General features: G+C 40.5%; 1 protein-coding gene across 1 annotated transcript; it reads right to left on the reverse strand.

Moving 5' to 3' along the window:
- Positions 1-295: 295 nt before the first annotated feature.
- On the reverse strand, positions 296-20,002 carry GTPBP1 (GTP binding protein 1). The gene is made up of 12 exons (XM_007441785.4): positions 19,792-20,002; positions 18,207-18,318; positions 16,464-16,644; positions 13,578-13,926; positions 12,474-12,597; positions 8,981-9,095; positions 7,341-7,485; positions 7,035-7,217; positions 4,943-5,078; positions 4,010-4,188; positions 2,712-2,912; positions 296-1,136 (listed from the first exon to the last, which is right to left on the reverse strand). The coding sequence occupies exons 1-12, from the start codon at positions 19,981-19,983 to the stop codon at positions 1,044-1,046; spliced, it is 2,010 nt and encodes a 669-aa protein (XP_007441847.2). The 5' UTR covers positions 19,984-20,002; the 3' UTR covers positions 296-1,043.
- Between the last annotated feature and the right edge of the window lie 1,162 nt (positions 20,003-21,164).

The raw sequence follows: 21,164 nt of genomic DNA on the forward strand, positions 1-21,164 counted from the left end.
TAATGAAAGAGGCACCTATTTCCTTAATGCGAAGGGAGTTGAATATGCAGATGCCATCAACAACATCTGTTCCTGGCAGGAGGGAAATGTGGCCTTAAAGACTGGTTTGGAAACCATGAAAATGAAACAGGCAAGTAACCAGAAATGACCTTGCACTCTCACTCCCTGTTCCTAATGTGTCCACATAGCTGGTTGCAAAACTAGATGTACAATGCAGTCAGAGTTACACTGAAGCCCCTACAGCTGGCTCTGTAAGAAAAACATCAGTTTTAAACATAAAGTACAAACAAAATAATGTGAAATAAACTCTCCAGCCTCCAACTGTCACTTTCAAAGCTCTCCATCTTTTCTTCCAGAAGGATGAAGTGCTTGCGAACAAGCTTACAAGTACACACTTATGACTTCTAGGATCTCATTGGAATCCAAGTTTTGGGATGAGGCTGGTTTGAGGGGTTTCTTTTGTGACAGTTACCAACTACGATCATGGTGACATTACAGTGAGAGAGACCTAGTACTGGTTTCAAACAGCTGGAAACGGGGGAAGAACTGCTATCTCCTCCCAGCCAACTACCATATATTCTTACTCTTACAGGCCTCGGATTTCAGAAATTCCCAATTGCAAATGAGAGTGGGTTAGCTAACATAATGATGAACATGGGAGTGGAGAAGAGGCAGGTACTTTCTTTTCTATACCTGCATTCTCCTAAACACACATGCACGCATGCACACACACACACACACACACACACAAAACCACCATAATAAAAACATAAAAATCATGACTAAGAGCTCAAGGTGTACAAAATGTTTTGGGGAAAAGGGAGAAGGTGGCTGTTGGTCAGTCTCCTGTGTGCTTTGTCACCTTCCTTCGTTTAAATGGAAAACCCCACATTTTCTGGAACTTCCCTCCCTTCCCCTGCCTGGGGGAAACAAAATTCCACAGTAGGAGATTGGTTGCAAAAGATTTTGGTTAAGCTCCTCCGGGTTTTTGAATTGAAGAAATGGACGGGAAGATGTGAATTTCTCAATGATTGAAAAGATGTTCAGCAACCACCAGCTGAAGTCACAATAGCTGCTTGAGATTTCACTTTATGACGCTGGCCACCACGCCTCCGGCCACCACCTCCAGCCTTTGCCTGGGGAAGGGGTGAGGAAAAAAAGCCCAGGTTAGAATAAGGACAAGAGGATTTTGGATGACAGAATAAACTTTTATTTGTGTATTTAGATTTGGATGACAGAATAAAAGTTTATTCGTGTATTTAATAAAGGTTTTATTCGTGTATTTCTGACTTTTTCCATTGTAAATTTGACAAAATAAAAAAAAACTTTAAATAAAATCAAATATTAAATGGGAAAGGGGGGAGGATGAGAAAACATCTCCATAATAATTCTTCCTGAAAGACTGAGCTTCATGAGAACTGGATGGAAATTATGACTAGATCTCACTACCGCAGCCTGTGCTCCCTAAGGCATACAAGCCAAAGTAGTAGAGGAAATACCTTATTTCCCTCTTGATTGTGGGGTTCTTCATCCAATGCAGGCTGAAGGAAAGCATTGGGAAAAGAGAAGTAGAGGTAAGCAGAACACAGGACAGACAAACAGATAAGCAAGATATGGACAAAGACTGACAGAATAAAGGGAGTTCTATACCAACACATCTGGAAGGCACTAGACAGAGCGCACAAGGCAGGAGACAAAACAAAGGCACACACACACAGGCCAAAGGAAGAAAGGAGACTGAGAAGCTAAATAAATAACAGTTGCCCCTATAGAGCACAATCAAGTATCTGAATGAAGGAGCACAGCTCTGCTAAAGCACTCAAAGTCTTGTCAATTTAACAAATGCTTGTCTTTGATTTATGCTACCTGTCCAAAGTTTAGGATGGCACTAAATCTTAAGAACAGTTAAAATACAACAGAATGGTGTAAATTCTGCAAAGGAAATACCTCAAAAAACTGTAAAACCCTCTTAAAGGAACAGAAATTTGAACAGGATATATTTTATGCCTTCAGTATAAGTCAAGGATAGATCCGTAATTCAAGAGGGAGATCATCCTACACTTTGGTGCAACTGCAAAATAAGGCTCTCTTTTTGCAATGGAAATCCTTACTGTATTAATCCATATCACAAAGGTAAACAAAACACAGTTGGATCCACAAACTGCAGAAGAACTGCAAGGCTCACATGGAAAAGATTTAACAGTATGATTATTCCAGATCTGCAATATTAAACAGGACACACCAAATCTGAGGCAGACAAAAAGCTGTCTCACTCTGAACTAAATAAAAAACTTCTGATGTTCACTAAGGGATGGACGGAAAATTAGCTTCCATTTAAAAGAGAACAAAGATATGAGCAGTTTCCTTGGCTACAAAATTATTCCCCTGACATCTGTGTCCGTGTTTGGAGCCATTTTTATGATGCAGTCAAACCAACTCTAGACAGAAAAACAGATATGAACATACAGTGTTAAAAATGAACATAATATGCCCTGCTTGGTTATCTTCTTTTGACTTAGCAGAGCATATCGATCAGGATATGAAGGTTTGTTCAACAAAGCTTACTTTAAAAAGTCTTTTCTCAGGGAGATAGGAACTCAGCCAAAATCAGTGGAGCAGGAGAAACTGTGGCTCCCCTTAAGGCACGTCTGGGAAAGGCACGCTGGCATTTGACAAAGGTACAAAGGCACTGCACAGGCCACTTTACCTACCTGTGGTTGTTGAGCACCAGATGGTGCTGAGGCAACTGTTACCAGTGACACTGCATCCTCTGCCACAGTGGGGTTCAGCACTACTATGCCAGCCTGGGCTCCACCCTCTTCGCGCTTGGTCAAGGGCCCCTTTTTTGTGGACTGCATCTTGATCTGCTGGGGCTTGGAGTTCATGGGAGAATTATTGGTGGTCTGGAGTAACTACCAGTCAGAAAAAGATAACCACAATCAGGATCTTCATTGAGTGTTGGGTTTTACTTTAAAGCACAGTATCAACCAAACAAAGTTGATGTGACTTTAGTTAAACCCTTAGATACTTAGAAAAAGAAGCTGAGCGCTCTCATTCTCACAGCCTCTGAAGCAGGAAGTGACTAAAGAAGAAACCACAAAGTTAGTCTCATTTTTTATTCCCTGCAGCTGATGGGGAAGACTAAACATTAAGTAAAAGAGGATATTAATAGCATAGCAATATCTAAGCCATTTCACCATACATATTAGTGGTTTAAACAAATGCCTCCAATTTTCCTATTTGGGTGATATATAAAACTATCTTCTGATTTGGCAACCGGGGCCTTTTGAGTTCGCCATGCTTTAAAAAAAAAGATGGCTGGCACACTGCCTTTATAAATAAGAAGAATCCAGTGCCTTCATTCTGAAGAGAAGCAAGGTGTAAATGACATAGAACTCTAACTGGATTTGCAAGCCTTTAGAAAATATGGGCACTGTAGCAATATATAGTTTTAACAGAAAGAGCATCAATGCAGGGCACAAAAGAAGTAGGGCATTTTGGATGGGGTGAGAATTCTAGAAGATGCTTGGCTTGTTGCCTGCATTCTAAAGAGGGAAAGACCCAGAACAGCAGAAATAGGCTCCATCCTTTTCTCACTGGCTTCTCAGTAGGCCTTCCAGCACAGCTAAATGCAAACTCAGATAGACAAGCAACATTTTGCCAAACCTAGTATCCGGTTGGAGAACACTAGACTAAAGTTTCTTACTGAACAGCAATGCTCAAACTTGTTCTAGCTACCTGAGGAGGGCTGAGTACTCTGAAAAAATGGGAACAGAACCGTTTGAGCACAGAACTTGCTTTAAAGTTAATCCCATTCAACACACACACTGTAAGCTTAAAGAAAAATATATAGAAGCTGAAAAATAACAACAAAAATGTTCCTCAGTCATGTACCCCACCAGTAACTGGCAACAAGCAGTTTTATGCAATACACCATTTAATCAACAAAGAAGGGAAATTGGGCAACTGCAGGTGCCAACCTGTGAAACTCCTCCCCATCCACTATTACCTTGGTGATAGTGCCCACAGCTTTGGTACGCCCCTCACGAAAAACCAGTCGCTGGTCTATGTGCAAGTACTCTGGAGTCTTGATGAAGCGGAAGTGGACAGTGGCTTTATCCCCAGTGCGTAGACAGTCTTTGTCCATGCTAAGAATAGTGGCTGTCTGGCGAATGCTACCACAATGTACTAGAAACAGTAAGAATCTCACTGGCACTCAGAATGTCATCAAGGAAACAAATATTGGCAATACACATGGATGCTATTAATTCACCACACAAAAAAGTTGAGTTTCCTTTGTTATGCATATGCATCTTTGACTAAGAATATAAAAACTTTACTCTTGTTACTTTCCCTAGTGAGCCACAGATCATCACCAGCCACCAGCATTCTTGAGAACTGAAGGACTCCCACATGTCATGCTTTCCTCAAAACCTTGTATCTTGTAAGATACAGGTTACAGAAATCAAATGCATTTTTTCCCCCGTCATCCACCAAACCTAGCACTGAAGTGGAATTTCTAGAGTGGTGCAAGTCAAACACTCTAGATGTGGACCACCCAATCTCTTGACGTTCTTCTGTACAAGATGTTCTTCTGCCACATTCCAAAAGTTCCACAATGAATAGTGCTCCTTTGCTCTTTGCTGTCCCTTTAAGTCAGAGATGCAAAATATTAAGAGCTGCACCTGGTCTCTAAACAGCCTGTTTGGGGAGGGGAGGTTAAATTAATAACAATACTCCTCATCTATTTAGTAATTTTACAGTTACAATTTACAGATGACAGGGCACTGCAACAAGAGCTTTCAGGAGCAGAAGATGGCCTTGAGCCTAGGCTGTGCATTCCTACTCTTATGGGGAATAACTGCTACCACTAGTATATTTAATATCTCAGGCTAAACTGCAAAAGGTGTATATAAAAGACATAGAAAGCAACTCCACATACCCATTGCCTGATAGCGTGGACTGATAGTGGTAGGATGGTGCAGTACCAGAATCTCTGCTTCAAATTCCCAAGAGGCTTGAGGATTCAGCCGAGGTGACACCATCACCATCCCTTTCCGAATAGAGGAGCGTTTAATCTGGTAGTGGAATAATTGAAAGAGAATATCAAAATCAAAAGTAGGCTCATTGGAAAATAAACATACTTCTGTGGTATTTACAGAAGACTACAGCAGCTCTTTACAATACAGCCTCCTGTGGGAAACAGTAGGATGTCCATCCATCCAACTAACCAAGCAGGAAACCATTCCAAGGGATGCTTTTGGTCAAAACCATTTACTGATAAGTTTTGGCACAATACCTAGTGTATTAGCAATGAATCAGGTCTACCTGCTGCCCTTTCTTTATTGTATAAATGAGTCAAGAGTTTTCCACAATAGATATGTGTGGCCCAAGGCTGCTATTTTTACTTTTTTTTTTTTGGGTGCCTTTAAGTCAGTCTCTTCTGCTTTTTAGGATCAACCATCAACAGTGAAGGAACAACCAGTCAAGAAATATGCCACAGACTGGCACTTGGTAAAACAACCATGAAGGCCTTGGAAAAGACATTCAAATGCCATAATGTATCTACCTTTACAAAGATCAGAACTGTGCAAGCATTCGTATTCCCTGTGACACTCTATGGAAGCAAAAGTTGGACTTTAAAGAAGCAGGATAGGAAGAGTATTGATGCCTTTGAACTTTGGTGTTGGAGAAGACTCCTGAGAATACCGTGGACAACCAAGAAAACAAACAAATGGATCATCGAACAAATCAACCCAGAGTTCTCACTCGAGGCACAAATGACCAGGCTCAAATTATCCTACTGTGGACACATTATGCGAAGACCTAACTCTCTGGAAAAGGCTCTAATGCTGGGAAAGGTGGAAGGAAAGAGGACAACTAGCGGCAAGGTGGATGAACTCAGTTATAGTGGCGATGAATTGGGAGACTTGAAAGAACAGGTTAAAGATAGATATTCATGGAGAAAATCTATCTATGTGGTCACTAGGAGTTGAAAACAACCTGATGACACATAATCAATCAATCAATCAATCAATCAATCAATCAATCAAGCCAGTCATGACTCCTGGTGACTGTCTGGGCAAGTCCCTGCAGTTTTCTTGGTAAGATTTCAGAAGTGATTTGCCACTGCTTTCTTCCTAGGACTGAGAATGACTGGCTCAAGGTCATCCAACTGGCTTTGTGCCTAAGGCAGGACTAGAACTCATGGTCTCCCAGCTTCTAGCCTTGTGCCTTAAACTAGTACACCAACCTGGCTCTCTATAGTCACTTACCTAGGACTAAATCCTACTGAACTCAATTTACTCAATTTACTTCCTAGAAAAATAGGTAAGAAAAGGAAGTTATGAAAGAAAATTAAAGGGGCTGCCTATTCCTCATGCATATAAATCTCTATTGTATTACTCATTAACTCATTCCCTGTGAAGACAATTTAGGTCTGTAATAATTGCAGACTTGCTGCTGCAGAAAACTTGCTATAGCTTAGCCATCCTGAACATACAGACCAAGGAATAAACTCCCTTAACATAGGACATCCTTCTGGACACACTGTGATGGACTGGAATGGAGGAAGGGGGGTGAAAACGGTGCTCTCGTCTCCAGAGCAACGCTCTGGAGATAAGCGGAGAAAGCTGGCGCATCCCTAAACATTCCAGAAGACAGTAGAGAGCTGTGCCTGGGAACTACTGGTCGGTCTGAAAAGATTGATGTCAGGCCTAGCCCAAGGAACTCCTGGAGACCGTGTAGGTTCAATCAGCAAGGTTTATTAGCTAGCGCTTATTTACAGAATCTTCTCAGACTGACCACTAGTTCCCAGGCACAGCTATTCACTATCTTCTGGAATGTTTAGGGATGCGCCAGCTTTCTCCGCTTATCTCCAGAGCGTTGCTCTGGAGACGAGAGCACCGTTTTCACCCCCCTTCCTCCATTCCAGTCCATCACACACACACATGTTTACAGCTGCATTGTCAGACACTGAAAATAAATGCCCTCCACAAAGACAAGAAGTCCAGCCATGGCAAGTAGGCACTCACCTTTTTCAGAGCAAAGGAAGCAGTCTGACCACCCCGCACCTCTTTGACCGGCATGCGCTTGCGATGGATGGATTTCACTGCAATAGGCAAGAAGTTGCCTAGTGGATCTGGGCCTAGAAGCAAGGTGTCATTCAACTTGATTAGGCCTCTCAGGGTTGTCCCAGACACCACTGTCCCGACACCCTACACCAGGAGGAAAGTAAAAAGTAAAGGAGTTAGTCATGTTAGGACAGCAATAGAATTTCTCTGCTTTTCTCATCCCTGGAAAAGATGACAGAAACAACTTTCTAGAACATTTCTGCTTACTGGTACAGAGTAAGTGTCATCTATCTGGAATTCCGCAGGTTCCTCCTCCCGGTAACTTGTCCTTGGAGATAGGAGATTGAGAAACATCTTCAGCAACTCCAAATTCTCGCCAGTGACATTGGAAATCTGGAAGATTGGGCACATCCTAATTGGGAAAAAAAAAAGATTATTACAAAACAAATTCTTCAGGGCTCTTTACTAACTTATTCTTCATGTTTGGTGCAACATCTCCAGATGATATAACCAATATGCTCGATGCTGGGAGAAAAGCGCCCTGCAACAGGGATTCTCAAACTTTGCAATTCTGTGACCCCCTAAAGTAATAAATGAACTTCGATTACTGTATGAATAAAACTAATGATTTCATTGGATTAGGGTTGGACAAAAAAAATATATACCACTTTTATTCGTTACATTTTAATCTATAATCTGTGGCCCTCCAGAGGTTGCTGAACTGTAAATTCCAGTCTGGCCAAGGGTAATGGATCTGGGCACCATAATTCAGCACTACCAGAAAGGCCACAAGCTGCCTGCTGCAGAAAGAGCATCTTTCAAAGGAAAGTTTTAGCCTCCAAGGAAAGCACATTTATTTTCACCCATCCTTACTACTTCTGGTCAACCTTCCAATTTTTTGCTAGTAGAGGCAGAAGTGGACCAAATGCAAGATATCTCCTCCAACCTCTATCCCAGAACTTTGATAGGTATCCCAACCTGCGTTGTTGCAGCTTATTCCTGCCTCCTTAGCCTCAATTGTGGCCCCAAATAATCTCCTTCCAGCTTTTGCCTTACAGGAAGAACCTACTCACCTAGCATCTCCTCCTACAGCGGGTCCCCCCTTACCAACATAGATCCCACACTCACCCCCTTCCACAAGCCCAGGCTATGGAAAACTGCTTAGAACGATGCTGAGTTTTTTCCTCTGTTTATCTGGAGAGATCAGATGCTTTCACATTATTGTTTTGTTGCCTTAATGCCCATGAATGGAGGAAAACCAAAAAGTGACATTCTTCACTTCACTTCTCCTCCTCAGCTTCCCTTTAACCAAGGAGGAGGTGCCGAAGAGAAGCTTGCAGTGCAGATGACTTGTGTCTGCTATACATGAGACTACATTTCAACCAACCCAAAACTGGGGCAGTGCTGCAGCCCTGGCTGCCTCATCATAGCTTCACCTTACTCCTGCCCTTGTAATGAGCTGAGAAACCGTCACCACTGCTTCATCCCAGCTGACAATATATTGTTCCCAGCTGACAACACTGTAAAGAGCACAATGGATCATATTCAAATCCAATACCATTCAAATTTGTTCATGATATTTCCAGAAGATGAGGACCCAATTTGAAAACCCCTACCCTTCAAGGGACATTAACTGTGGTACTTTTACTGCTCCTGACACTAGCACTATACCCAAGTTATCTAGCATCACATTCTTGACTCACCTGACCTCATCCTGCTTTTTAATCCTAGGGGTGGCAAGGCAGGGAGCCACAATTTTAAAAGAACCATCCAGTTCCATTATAGGATTGTGAGGGTCTACTTATGTTTTTTTTTAAAAAACTATGAATTTCTCAGGGCCTTCCTAGCAGTCTTTCATCTCTTTTCTAAGTTATCAAATTGGGATTCAGCTTGTTTCCATTAATCACCTTTCAGAGCTGAAATTGGAGGCAGTAACGATAACATCATCTTTGCTCTGGACCAGCACAGGGATCTTCCTGCATCCTGGGGACTTCAAAAGTCGTTGCAAGAGCTTCAGAGTTTCTTGATGAACAAAATGAAAATAATTAGGCCTGTTTGTGGCACTTAATTTTGATGGGGTTAGTTGAGAGCAAGAGAGAGAGAGAGAGAGATGGGGAACAGGATCACCTTCCATTTGTCAAAACAGGCTCTTAGGTGATGGTTTCTTTACAATTTTGCCAACAGAACCATTTGTATTGTTCATGTTCCACAACTGACAACATTGCAAAGAACACAATGGCTCATATTCAGAACTAATCAAGTACCATTTCAAAACTGAAGAGTTCCAGGGTTCTATGGCCGATATGTACACTTTCAATTTATTTGAGCATATTTAAATGCCTAGAACACCAAGATTTCCATAATTAATTTAGAAAAGACAGTCTTAAGTAGAGAGAGAATTTAGAAGGCAACATACAGGAGATTAGTGGGAGACTTTAACACCATAGGATTAATCAAGTTAAAGTTTAAGGACTGTAACAAGAACTTAGGAGGCCCTAAAATGGCTCCTTGTTTCTGCTTGCTTACAGCCTTTATTCTCTATCATATGTATCTTTCTAAAAAATCATCAGTCCTGAAATAAAGCAATTCTTATAGCTAGAATTTAACCTGTGTTGTTACTTTGATCACATATGTTGTCAAATTAATTTCACAATACACAACTAATAATTTAAGAAGATACAAGATTTAATCTTGTCATGTGGCTAGGATCTGGTTTTGCTCTCAATATCGAAATTGTAAAACAAAGACATCAGAAAGCCCACAATATCCATTTTATCATCATAAGAATATAGTTATCCACAAAAGAGATCAATGGATGCAATTTTTGCCCCGGAGCAGGCAGCTTCATTCATCCATCAACACAACTGTGAAGGTGTCAGAATGTTCCCTATTCCAGTCAGTCTCTTCTCTTAGAAATGTCCCACTGCAGTAAATTCCACACCTAAGTGCTTGTGGCACTTAGTGTTCTTTTATGCCAAGACAATAGTTTGTCTTTGGCAGCACAAAGCAATTTCCCCATGAACACTACTTACCACAGTAAGGAATAAATGAAGATGTTCTTGCAAAAGACAGATATCAAGAACAGTCTGTATATGATTATCATCTACAAATTTTGCTAGGAGCCAGTTTTGAAGACCACTAGTGACAGACCTGCCAGTCAATCAATTCTCTGACTGGGCTCACACAAGCTAAACCATTATTCAGTTTATCATGGTTTGCTGAGTAAATCCCAATTGTAATTCACACATCATGCTAAGCATCAAGTAGGGTGTTTATACTACATAAAAAATGCCTGGGTTTTCTACTACAGAGCTGGCTATACATTCCAGAGGATCCTAGGTCATCCTTTACATAAAAGGCCTGGAAAAACCAACACGTGCAGTACCAGAAAAGAGTTTTTGAACAGGGGTCCACACATTTTAAATGGGATCAACAAAAAATCACTCTTTGAAACAACTCATATGCCTTAGGTGTTTTCCTTTGCTTTGCTTTTAGAGGCAAGGTGCAGTCCTTTCATCCAATAACCAGAAACAGAATTTCACAGAGCAGAAGTAAAGAACAACTTACATATTTGTAGCTCACACTGCTGCTAATGGTATGCTGCAGTATAAGATACAGCAATGCCCCATTCCAAAACAGAACACTTGGTCTTGCCACTAGCTACAAGACTGGCTACTCCTACCACAAACTACACTAGAAGCATTCTTGCTGGGGGCCATCAGTGACCATATATTTTTTTTTTAGACAGAGCAGAGAAATAATGATTTCATTTGTTCACAAGACTCACAATTATTTACTGCAATATATAAACAGAACCCTTCAATTCCAAAGTAATATGTCCCCCATAACCAGTTGCTGGAGGACAACAATGAGAAAGGATTATTTACTTCCTATCATTCTTGTGGGTTTCTAGAAAACATTTTAAAGGGAAAAAAAGCTGGGCTAGAAGGATGCTTCAGCCTGATGTTCCTTTATGTTTTCTTACATCAGATCAGCCTCCCCAAACTAGTGTCCTACAGATAATGGGAGCAGTAATCCAACGTATCTGAATAGTAACAAATTAGAAGAGGCTGCATTATTTCAGAATTATCTGCAAACCCAAATCAACTTGCTAACTAAAAATACCTGCTATAGGAAAAACAATACTTGTGGCTAAATTTAACAGTACTTTCATAGATAAGTTAATAAGCATAGATAAGCATCTGCTAGATGCTTACTTTTTTCTGGGCTTGCAAAATGCTATATAGAATTTAGAAGTTTATGTGCTACACACAACTTCAAAGATAAAGCTCCTTATAAACCAGTCAGTAAACAGAATATTTCCCCTATTAAGGCTTAACTTCTATAATTTAAGTTTTAAAACTCTAGAAAGAAAAGAACTATCACAAAAATCAGGAAATAAATTTTGAACAGATCTCTGGAAAGGGATCCCCATAACTCTTCATCTTACTTTATCAAATGGATGAAGAAAAATATAAACCTTTTTTTCTTAAAAGTTTATCTGTGTGAGAGAAGGAAGAAGAAGCCTATACATTGTTTTTGAGCCATTTCATTGTGCCACTATGACTGTTTCGTGAACTATAGATATCACAGGAAAGAAGATGAATACAAATCTTACCATGTAAAGGAAAATTCCTGTATTATGAATTAGTCTCAACAAAAAGAGACAGAGAAGTTCAAAAAATACAAATATAAAGCATTACAGAGCTGACCTTGGAGATAAAGAAGCAATGAGCAAGTTGTTAAGAGGAGACTTGCAGAAAAGATTACACAGTCCCAAGATAGGGAGAAGTATGGGGGAAAAAAGCCTCAAAATAACCCCACCTTGATTTTGTTTAGGATAAAATGAGACAGAGAGAAACCTGGACAGAATAACAAAATTCTGTAATTCAACCTTATGAAAATAAAGAGTATTCCTGGAATTCCTGTTGTGCCTGTTTCTTGATCTGGCCTACCTCAAAGGGCTGACATCAAATCAATAACTGGCAATGACTGGAAATTAATATTTTAACATGATGCCAGTACTTTATTTGAAAGCAATAACCACAACAAGAGATAGCAGAAGATCAGAAAAACAAAAACAGAAAAGAAAGCCAGGGTGGCATAGTGATTAAAGTGTTGGATAGAATAGAGAGACTCAGGTCACTGTTGTTGTTGTTGTTGCTGTTATTATTATTTGTATACAACTCTGGGCAGTTCATCTTTGCCCTCAGCCACAAAAGCTCTTTGGATGACTTCGAGCTTTTCTCAAGGCTGATGTGGGGAAAATAGGAATAGGGTGGACTATATGTGCAGTACTTTGAGCTCTTGAATAAAAAGGTTGGATATAGATCAAACAAATAAAAAAGGAGATAAACACTTCACAGCAAAGATAAACTGTTTGTAGCAATATCTATTTACCTTGAAGGATGTTAGCTGGACACATATCAATCTTGGTCACCACCACAAAGACTGGAACATTAAGTGCCAATGCCAGACCCAGATGCTCCTTGGTCATCCCAACAATTCCAGCATTGCTGCCAACCTGTATAGAGTTTGAAGAAAAACAACTATGACTGTGACAGTGTTAAGCAATGTTATGTGGGTATGCCCAAAAAGATGGGCATGGACAAGAACTTCAATCTATCATGGGAGAAAAAATTAAGACTTGCAGTAAAGTAAGGGTTGATCAAGTTACTATTATTTGCCATATTAGAAATAGTTTCTCAGGGTTAGTAACATCATTTGTGAGGACAATTTGAAGAGCAACATTTAAGAGAAATCCAGAGAGAATCTGTCTTAATGAGTGAATATTCCAACCTGCCAGTTCAAAATGTTAGCTAATTTTTTTTTCCACATTTAAGAACTCCTTTGTAAAGTCTGCCCTCTGCCTCCAAACAATTCCCAAACTTCCCTTTATTCATGAGGATGGAATGTGCATCTCAGAATCAGCACACAATGGCAAAGGGAAACAGTTTGCTTGCTACTGTCATGGAAGAAAGCTCACTGATACAGACATAACTCAAATCAATTCTTATTCAGTTACTATGACAAAAGTTTCTTTTTTCTGTTCCAGTACAAGGAAGAATGTCCAATGAGCAAACAGGAGCCAAAGTTTACATGCTTTGCACACATTATCACTGAAGTCTTTGGGATTACCACACATGGCAAGGAGACATTTCTACTAATTTTACATTTTGTATTTGACTAGCCTAACTGCAAGAGCAGGAACTTGCATACATCCAGTACAATTGAAAAACAAAGTCAGGCTGAAAAAGACCACATAAAATCAAGGCAAGCCACAAAACACAGTTCCATGAGCAGAAGACAGACAACTGAAGTTTCCAACATTCAGTTTGGTGAAAACAGTTTTCATATATAGCTTCTGCCATATTCTTTATTATTATTACTGTTATTACATTTATCATAAACATTCTCTTCAACTACTTAACAGTGAGTCGAGAACAATGTTGGAACAGGACTGCTTTGCCACAAACCTCTTCCCCTACAACTAGCATTGCTTACCATGAGCATGCAAAAATCAGGGAGATGCCCAGTCATGCCAAAGACTGTAGTCTTCAAGTACTTCTCATGGCCAGCCAGGTCAATGAAGGTTATGACTTTTGTTGATTTCTCACAGATCTTGGTCCACTCCAAACTTCCACCATGGCTGTCAGGCTTGTTCACGACATTGCCTTCGCTGTCAAAGCCCAAGATGTCATTGCCCACACTGCTGGTACGACCCGATTCAATCTCATGCTTGTGGCGAAAAAGCTTTTGCCGAGCAAAACCACGTCCATTGTCCAGCTCACCATGGGTGAGGACACCCAGCAAAGTGCTCTTCCCAGCATCCACATTGCCAACCACTGCTACCCTACAGGAAGGCAAAAGAAAGTGATAAACCTCCTGGACTTCAGCTCAACAACTGGAATCAATTTTCCCCTGTCACTATAGAATGAAAATCTGCAGCATATTCAGAATGTTGTAACTGATATTTGAAGAGCCACTTTATAAAGTTCCTATCTCCAGTTTCTAGATCATATAAAAAATAACAGCTAAGACTAAGAAAAAATGAGGAAAAAATTCACCAGTGCCTCAGTCAGAATATTGAGATCTCACAAGGATGTGCACAATGGCTTAATTAATATCAAAACTGTTTCCTAAACACCAGTGTCTGCATTCAAACCTAAACTCAATACAATACAATGAGAGTGTCCTATGGTTACAATTTCTGTCTTACAACTCTTCAGAGCTACCATAAGTGTTAAAAGCGACCATGTCTTATGCTATAATGTAATATATTGTACACAATATCATATACTGTACAATGAGTTATACTGGAATGTATAGTTCAGTAGCAGTTATTTATTACATTTACATCTTGCCTTTTCTCATCAGGGTATTCCTCTAATTTTATCCCCACAACAGCAAGCCTATGAGGTAAGCTGAGCTGAGCTGAACCAAACAAGTCACCCAGTGACTTTCTTGAACCCCTGACCCAAATCCTACATCTTAAAACCTAACTCTGCTATTGCTGAAAATGGATATGGTGAGGGGAGGGGGAGGAGGGAATTTGAATCAGACCTTGATTCTGGTAATTCAAAAATTTACAAATTTGAAAAAAGAAGATAGCCAACAAATTTCAAGAACATGAATACGTCTATCAAACCTGAAACTAAGTTCAAAGTAGGAAACTGAGCATACAGAAAAGTATATTCCCCCTTGAAAATCAGATACTCCTATATAATCCTTCCCAACCTGTGTCCTCCTGCCAGTTGTGTTAGACTACAACTCTCATTATTGATCAGGCTGACTGGGAGTTATAATGCAACACATCCAGCAGGCTACAGGATAAAGAATGCTATCACAATGTGGGAAACATTACAAGACCTTTCATAGATACTGAGTCACTACCCATCAGTGCCAAATCCTTATCCAAGCTGGACAGCTTTCTTTCTTGACTGTCTGTTACACAATCCATTATATAAGTACATATTCACAGAGCCCCTATACAACTGGCACATGGCATGTTTTGTTCTGTACCTATCTACAAACTTTTTTACACTGACACAACATGATGGTGACCAGAGTGAAAATATCACTCTGGACAGATACTGTAGATGCCCTGCAGATCTTAGGAACATCTCAAAGAAGTGGTCCTGACTCTTCAATCAGCTGTAACTTTTTAAAAGGATGGATCCAGTGGAGTGCTACACTCATGAGGGAAACTGCTCATTGAATGATTTGCACAGATCTAGCATAGCTGACCTTTGCTGACCTTAAAAACTAAATAGGGTCAGACTTATTTAGTACTTTCATGAGAGATCATCACAGAAGCCCAGAACTGTTGTGGGAAGACAATATCAGCCCGAAAAGAAAGCAGTGATGAACCACTTCTATACTGTGACCAAGAAAAAAAACTGCACATGTTCATGAAGTTTATAGGAATCAATCTTAACTTGTAACTTTATCTTTTAATATGTACATCAATCAGTTACGTTTTTTTAAAGATATCCCACTAACCATATACATTTTGGAGGGGAAGGGTAGAAAGAGACTGTATAAGTGGTATTAAATCTATTTGCCAGTAAACTTCAAGTCAGACCTAAGTTGGAGGAAATTCTTAAGTACATTCCAAGTTCCTTCTATATGTCCATACAGCTAATAAGAATGGCATAAGTTTTTCATCTTGATACTCACCAAGTACTATAAAACAAAACTGGAAAAAATATTTCCAGTTCTTAAGCGTCAGGATCAAATTTCAAGAGCTGCTATGTGCCAACTCTGAGTAAAGATAAGAAAAAGGTGAACAACTTAAGACACCAGTATCAACGTTTACTCTGAAAATCCAGATTCATGGAATGTTTCCAAATGCTAGTACGTTATTTCAACTCTCATCATGAACATGTTTCCATGACCTGGTTCACACATAATACTGGTTTGTTGAGTGGCTGAGCTCACCAGAACACTGTACCCAAATCAAGTAAACTACATTATGGTTTAATATGCTGTGACTACCCACAGTCAGTAAAAATAACTTCCCAGAACCTAAATCTATAAGACAGTCTAAGCCAATCCCAGAGCCAACCCTTAAAAAGTCAGTTGAAAATCTATGGGGTAAAGAAAGTAAGTTTCGTCCTTTGTTGGATATGAAAAATACAACTTGCAAAGGTTCTAACTTGATAATAGCTAAAAGTAGGAAACCTGCCATTCAGACACTTCTTAGTAAGCTAAATATATACACACAGTCCCAACCATGAGCTTCTATGCATAGCATGAAGGAGACAAAAAGATAATTAGACCAAATTACTCCCATAGTCAAACCAGAGTTACCAGCTTTCTGCCACTACCTGTTCAAGCTGTAGCAGCAGATGTCATGTTGACTAAGCAAGCCTCCATATCTCTTCTTACCTGACCTCTAGGAAATCGTTGTCACCCACACGCTTCCGCACCAAATAATCACGCACTTTGCCTCCTGCTTCTTGGTGCTCTCGCAAGAGAATTACATCAGCATCAATTTGTTCTGCCATGCTCTTCACTGTGGCATAGGAAGCTTCCATGTCTCCATCACTGAGCCCATAGTCAGTCCCATCTAATGAAGCATTGGAAAGGAAAGAAGAAGAGCTACATGAAGCTTGTTATAACAAAGAGGTACTTTGTACCACGTGGTCTGTTAACAGACTAGTCAAGGGGTTCTGTCGATTTTTTTTTAAAATAGAGATTTAATACTTAAAAGGGCATTGATTAAAACAGATAGGATGGTGAGAGATGAATAAAAACTCCAACTTTATTCCAAATGCTTATAGCATATGTGAACAACCTGGGAGACATGGGGGTATGTGACCTAGGAAGAGGCAGGTGCACATTTCGTTACTGCTGATATACCCTGCCATCCCTTCCTTTCTCATCCACCTTTTCTACCAGCAGAACACCCACCCATACACACGCACACACTGCTGCATCTCCATGCAGCCCTTGGTCCCAAAGTGTGCAACTTTGCTTATCTGATATATCTCCCTGTTCACTGTGACTTGCTTTTCCCAGGATAAAAGGCACAGATTTGCTATTAGCATGAGAGTATTTTTAAAAAAAGGATGAAATAGTCTATACCCCACTTAATGTCCCACAATACCCTTATTAGCTTCACTTATTGAAAACAAAATAAGAACAATTTATTAAATGCTGCTGCTGTTAGTAGAGAAACTGACATTGTTATATTTATTTATATTTCAAATTTGGACACTGCCCATCTCACAAGGAAGGGACTCTTATAAAGGGCAGGACTCAGATTTACAGAGAAGCCCACTTTCTACACTTGTATAAACATGAATATCCATAATGTTTTACTGACCTATTTCATGTGCAAGTGGTGGTTTTGGTTTTTTTTTTTTTTTTTTTTGCGAACTGGACTGATTGGTGCTTCTGGCCTCATGTCATTGTCAAACATCCACTTAATCTTAGAAGACAAACTTGATTTTACCTGTCACATTCCAGTAAAATCAGGGGCAACTGGGGGCCGGGGTGGCAGAAAGCTGCATTTAACTTTTGGTGGGGCCAAGGACCATGACAGACAGTTGGATGATGAAGTGACAATCTCAGTGTCAGTGAGATTTTCTTTCTTTTCCATGAGTTTTTGGGCAGAACATGGATTTTTTTCTTCATTTATTAAAAAAACTGGGAAAGAAAAAGGAGTTTAGAGGCTACATGCAGTCCTAATGTTACAGATTACTCCCTCCAATTGTGCAGGAAACACCTTTTGCATTATTATCATTTAATGTGATTATTTTGAATGCCCTTTAGAAGTAGCACATTATTTCTATATATATACTGTTCATAAAGGACAGGATTCCAGTTTTGTACAGGGAGGAAATATGAACATTGATTGATGTGATTAACTATTGAATGAATTAGTTGGCACTGACTAATAAAATGGTGCTTGTTATGGTATGATTTAATACTGCACAGAGTGAAAACATTTGAAAGCATTAGCTAGTTGTGAAGGTAAGGAAATTATCGTTATATTAGGGAATGAGGTAGATATCATATACAAGCCATTCCTTTCCCCAAACACCATAGATTGAGCTACTCCTGCAAAACCACTACTACTTCTTAAAAGCTCAACATTTGGCATTGAAGAAACCATACAGTACTTACCTGACCCTTGTCCGATAACATAGATGGTCTCCCCACATCCTTCATCCATTCTCTCCCACATCTGTCGGAGTAAGCTATCATACTGTTCGGATGTTGGGCTCACCATTACTAGCTAAATAGAGAGAATGGGCATTTACTTATTAACTACTTCAAGAACAAATTATTTCTCTTAAGATAAATATTGTTTAAACAATTAAAATCCAATGAACAAATACATCAAACAATACAGCTAAAACAAAATACAAGCAATACATCACAATTTTCTGTTAAACAGTTCATAAATCCCTTTGGTGAGCGCCCCTTAAAATCAATGTCCATTTGAAGGGTATTGCTTTCAGAAGGAAGTAAATAAAAAAAAAAAGAAGTGACATAACAAAATACCTGATTATATTACTTGATAGGGAACTGATTTTTAAATGTTTGTATTCTTTTAAAAATATCTGAAATACACTTAATTTTTAAATGCTGTATTTACACTATGAAGAATAAAGTTTAAGTCTGCTGCTTCTGACATGGTATAATATATCCAATATTTTATCACATGTTGCACAGTATGCAACACCATCCCAATGCTTTAACAATAGTTCCTATTTACCTAGAGCTGCAAGGTTCACTACAGCACAGTAACAGAAGCCTGTTCTGTCAAAGTGTCTCATCCTCAGTTTACATACATACAGTAGTGAAAAACTGCTCAGGTTCCATCTATCTCAAGTCCATCACATAACCATGCCTGGCAGGTTAACAAAAATTCAGGTGCTACAGCCAGTTCTTTGGTAAGAACAATGCTCCTTCTGCAACATTAAAACAGGTCGTACCCAACTGTCCATAAATGCATAACTATACCCCAACTTTAAACACAACAGGGAGTGAACATATAAGACAAAATCTAAACATATCAATTACTTGGAAGGGTTAGAGGAAGGAAAGCATAACTGGGTAGAAGGACTGGGATTTATTTTGTTCATACATCTCAAACTTCTTTCAATAGGTGAAACCCTGACATGCACTCAAAAAGATTACTAAGGGCAAAATCTGGATATGTTACACTTGTTCCTACAGTGCACTTAAAACTGTGCCACATGGATTTAAGGAAAGAAGAGTTGGAGGCTGCAATTAAGTCCCACTTTTTTCTTATTTACGGGAAACTTTTTCCTTATTTATGGGAAAACTCATTCAGGAGTACAGTATTAACTTTCTGAATCCAGACACGCGCCAAGTGTGAATGCCACGTACACCGACTCAAGTTCCCCGAAGTACCCTTGATTACACTCTCACAAATATTTCTTTCTTTCACAGACACACATCTCACAATTGGTAACCATGACAAGGACTGAAGAAGCCAACCTTTTATCATCTCCAAACAAATCTACCGACTACAACGCATTAATAAAACGACCCTGAATGAAGTTCCCGAAAAGACGATCAGAACGAGGACCGGCCCCGTGCTGGTAGGAAGGGAGGGAACCAGCCCCAGGAAAGGCCGAGGCGGCCAAAGGAGCGCGACCCGGAGCAGCCACCGCCAACCTCGCCTTCTCCGCCCCCTCCCCCCCACCGCAGCTTTCGTCCCCAACCCGGCCAGGCCTACCTTGCTGGTGAGATCGAGCTCCGGCTCTCCATTGAGCACCTCGCCGTCCTCGCTGCAGTCAGCCTCTGGGACGCCGCGGTGAGGCCCGGAGAAAGCCGCCACTGTCCCACCGTGCGCGACGGGCTCTGGGGCGAACATCGAGGCCGGCACTGGCGAGCCCCCCACCGGAGAGCGACTCCTTTCCGTCGCCATCTTGGCAGCGCCAGCCTCCTTCCCCGGTCTCATTAGTATAAACCCCGCCCACTCGCGCGAAAATTACCTCAAAGAAGCCAGCAGAGCTTCTCTAACAGTCCACCCAAACAGGTGGTTTAGTAATTTAGTCCTTCGCCCACCAATCAGGGAGCAGAGCCGTCAATAATCATTACTGCATTGCTATGACGACCGCGGTAGAGTCGATTAATATGTATGAGCCACGCCTCTTTCGAATATTTTCTTTCTGCTTCTTTTCAGGCTGGAAGAAGAAAAGCAAGCGGGCGGCAGCGACGGCGTTGGTTCGGTCTCATTCGTGAATGTCGCCTAGAAACTCGGGGAAAGCGCATGCTGAGTGCGTCCCCCCTTGGTGGCTGGGACAAACAAAACAATCCCGTGAACATTTAAAGAAGCTCTGGGGGAGACCGAGCCTTTGTTGTCCGAAAGAACAGCTGAGTTCGCACCTGGCGTGCGCGAGCCAATCAGACACGGAAGGCGGAAATATCTCTCTAACAGCTTTATTCGGCAGAGTAAAGGGCACTTGCAAATTGACTTTTAAGGAAAGCGCAGCGCTCCATTCAAATAACTGGGTTTTTAAACTGCTACAATCGGAAAATCATTACATCATACGTTAATGCAATTTGATTGGTATACACAGTTAAAACACTCCTAAAAAGGTGGGTATTAATGCCCAGAGGGTGGGCACAGGTTGTTGCTAAGGGAAATATGAGCTAGTTGGTTTCTTATCTCTCTCGCTTGTGAGCGAGCGAGCGCAGCCAGTTCCTGCCTGGGAGGAGATTTCACTGCGCGCTTTCGCTTTTCGCTCTTCCCAGCTTTAACTGATAAAGCTTGTCAATTTCAAACGGAAAGAATATTAACAAGGTCCGCAGCTGCAGCCTATTTTTCACTTTGTTCTTAGCTAAGGTCAGTTCTAGGACGTACATAATGTTTCCTTAATCCAAAATCCCCCATTCCATCACCTTCACCAGTCATTGGGCGTAGCTTAGATCGAGCCAGTTAGAGGAGAGAAGACCGGAAGGGTCGATAAAAAGCAACCGATCTACGCGACAGCCAGTACGCTTGGAAACCCTTCTACAGCACTGTATGGATAAATGGGGATTTCTCCTCCTGTATTTACCAATGCTCGGTCCGGGTCAAAAACTGGGAATGGTGGTATTCTTATC

The sequence above is a fragment of the Python bivittatus genome, unplaced genomic scaffold (genome assembly GCF_059951505.1).
Source record: "Python bivittatus isolate LINGU-HERP-01145 unplaced genomic scaffold, Pbiv_v1 ctg000330_np1212, whole genome shotgun sequence".
NCBI classification, from domain to species: Eukaryota; Metazoa; Chordata; class Lepidosauria; order Squamata; family Pythonidae; genus Python; species Python bivittatus.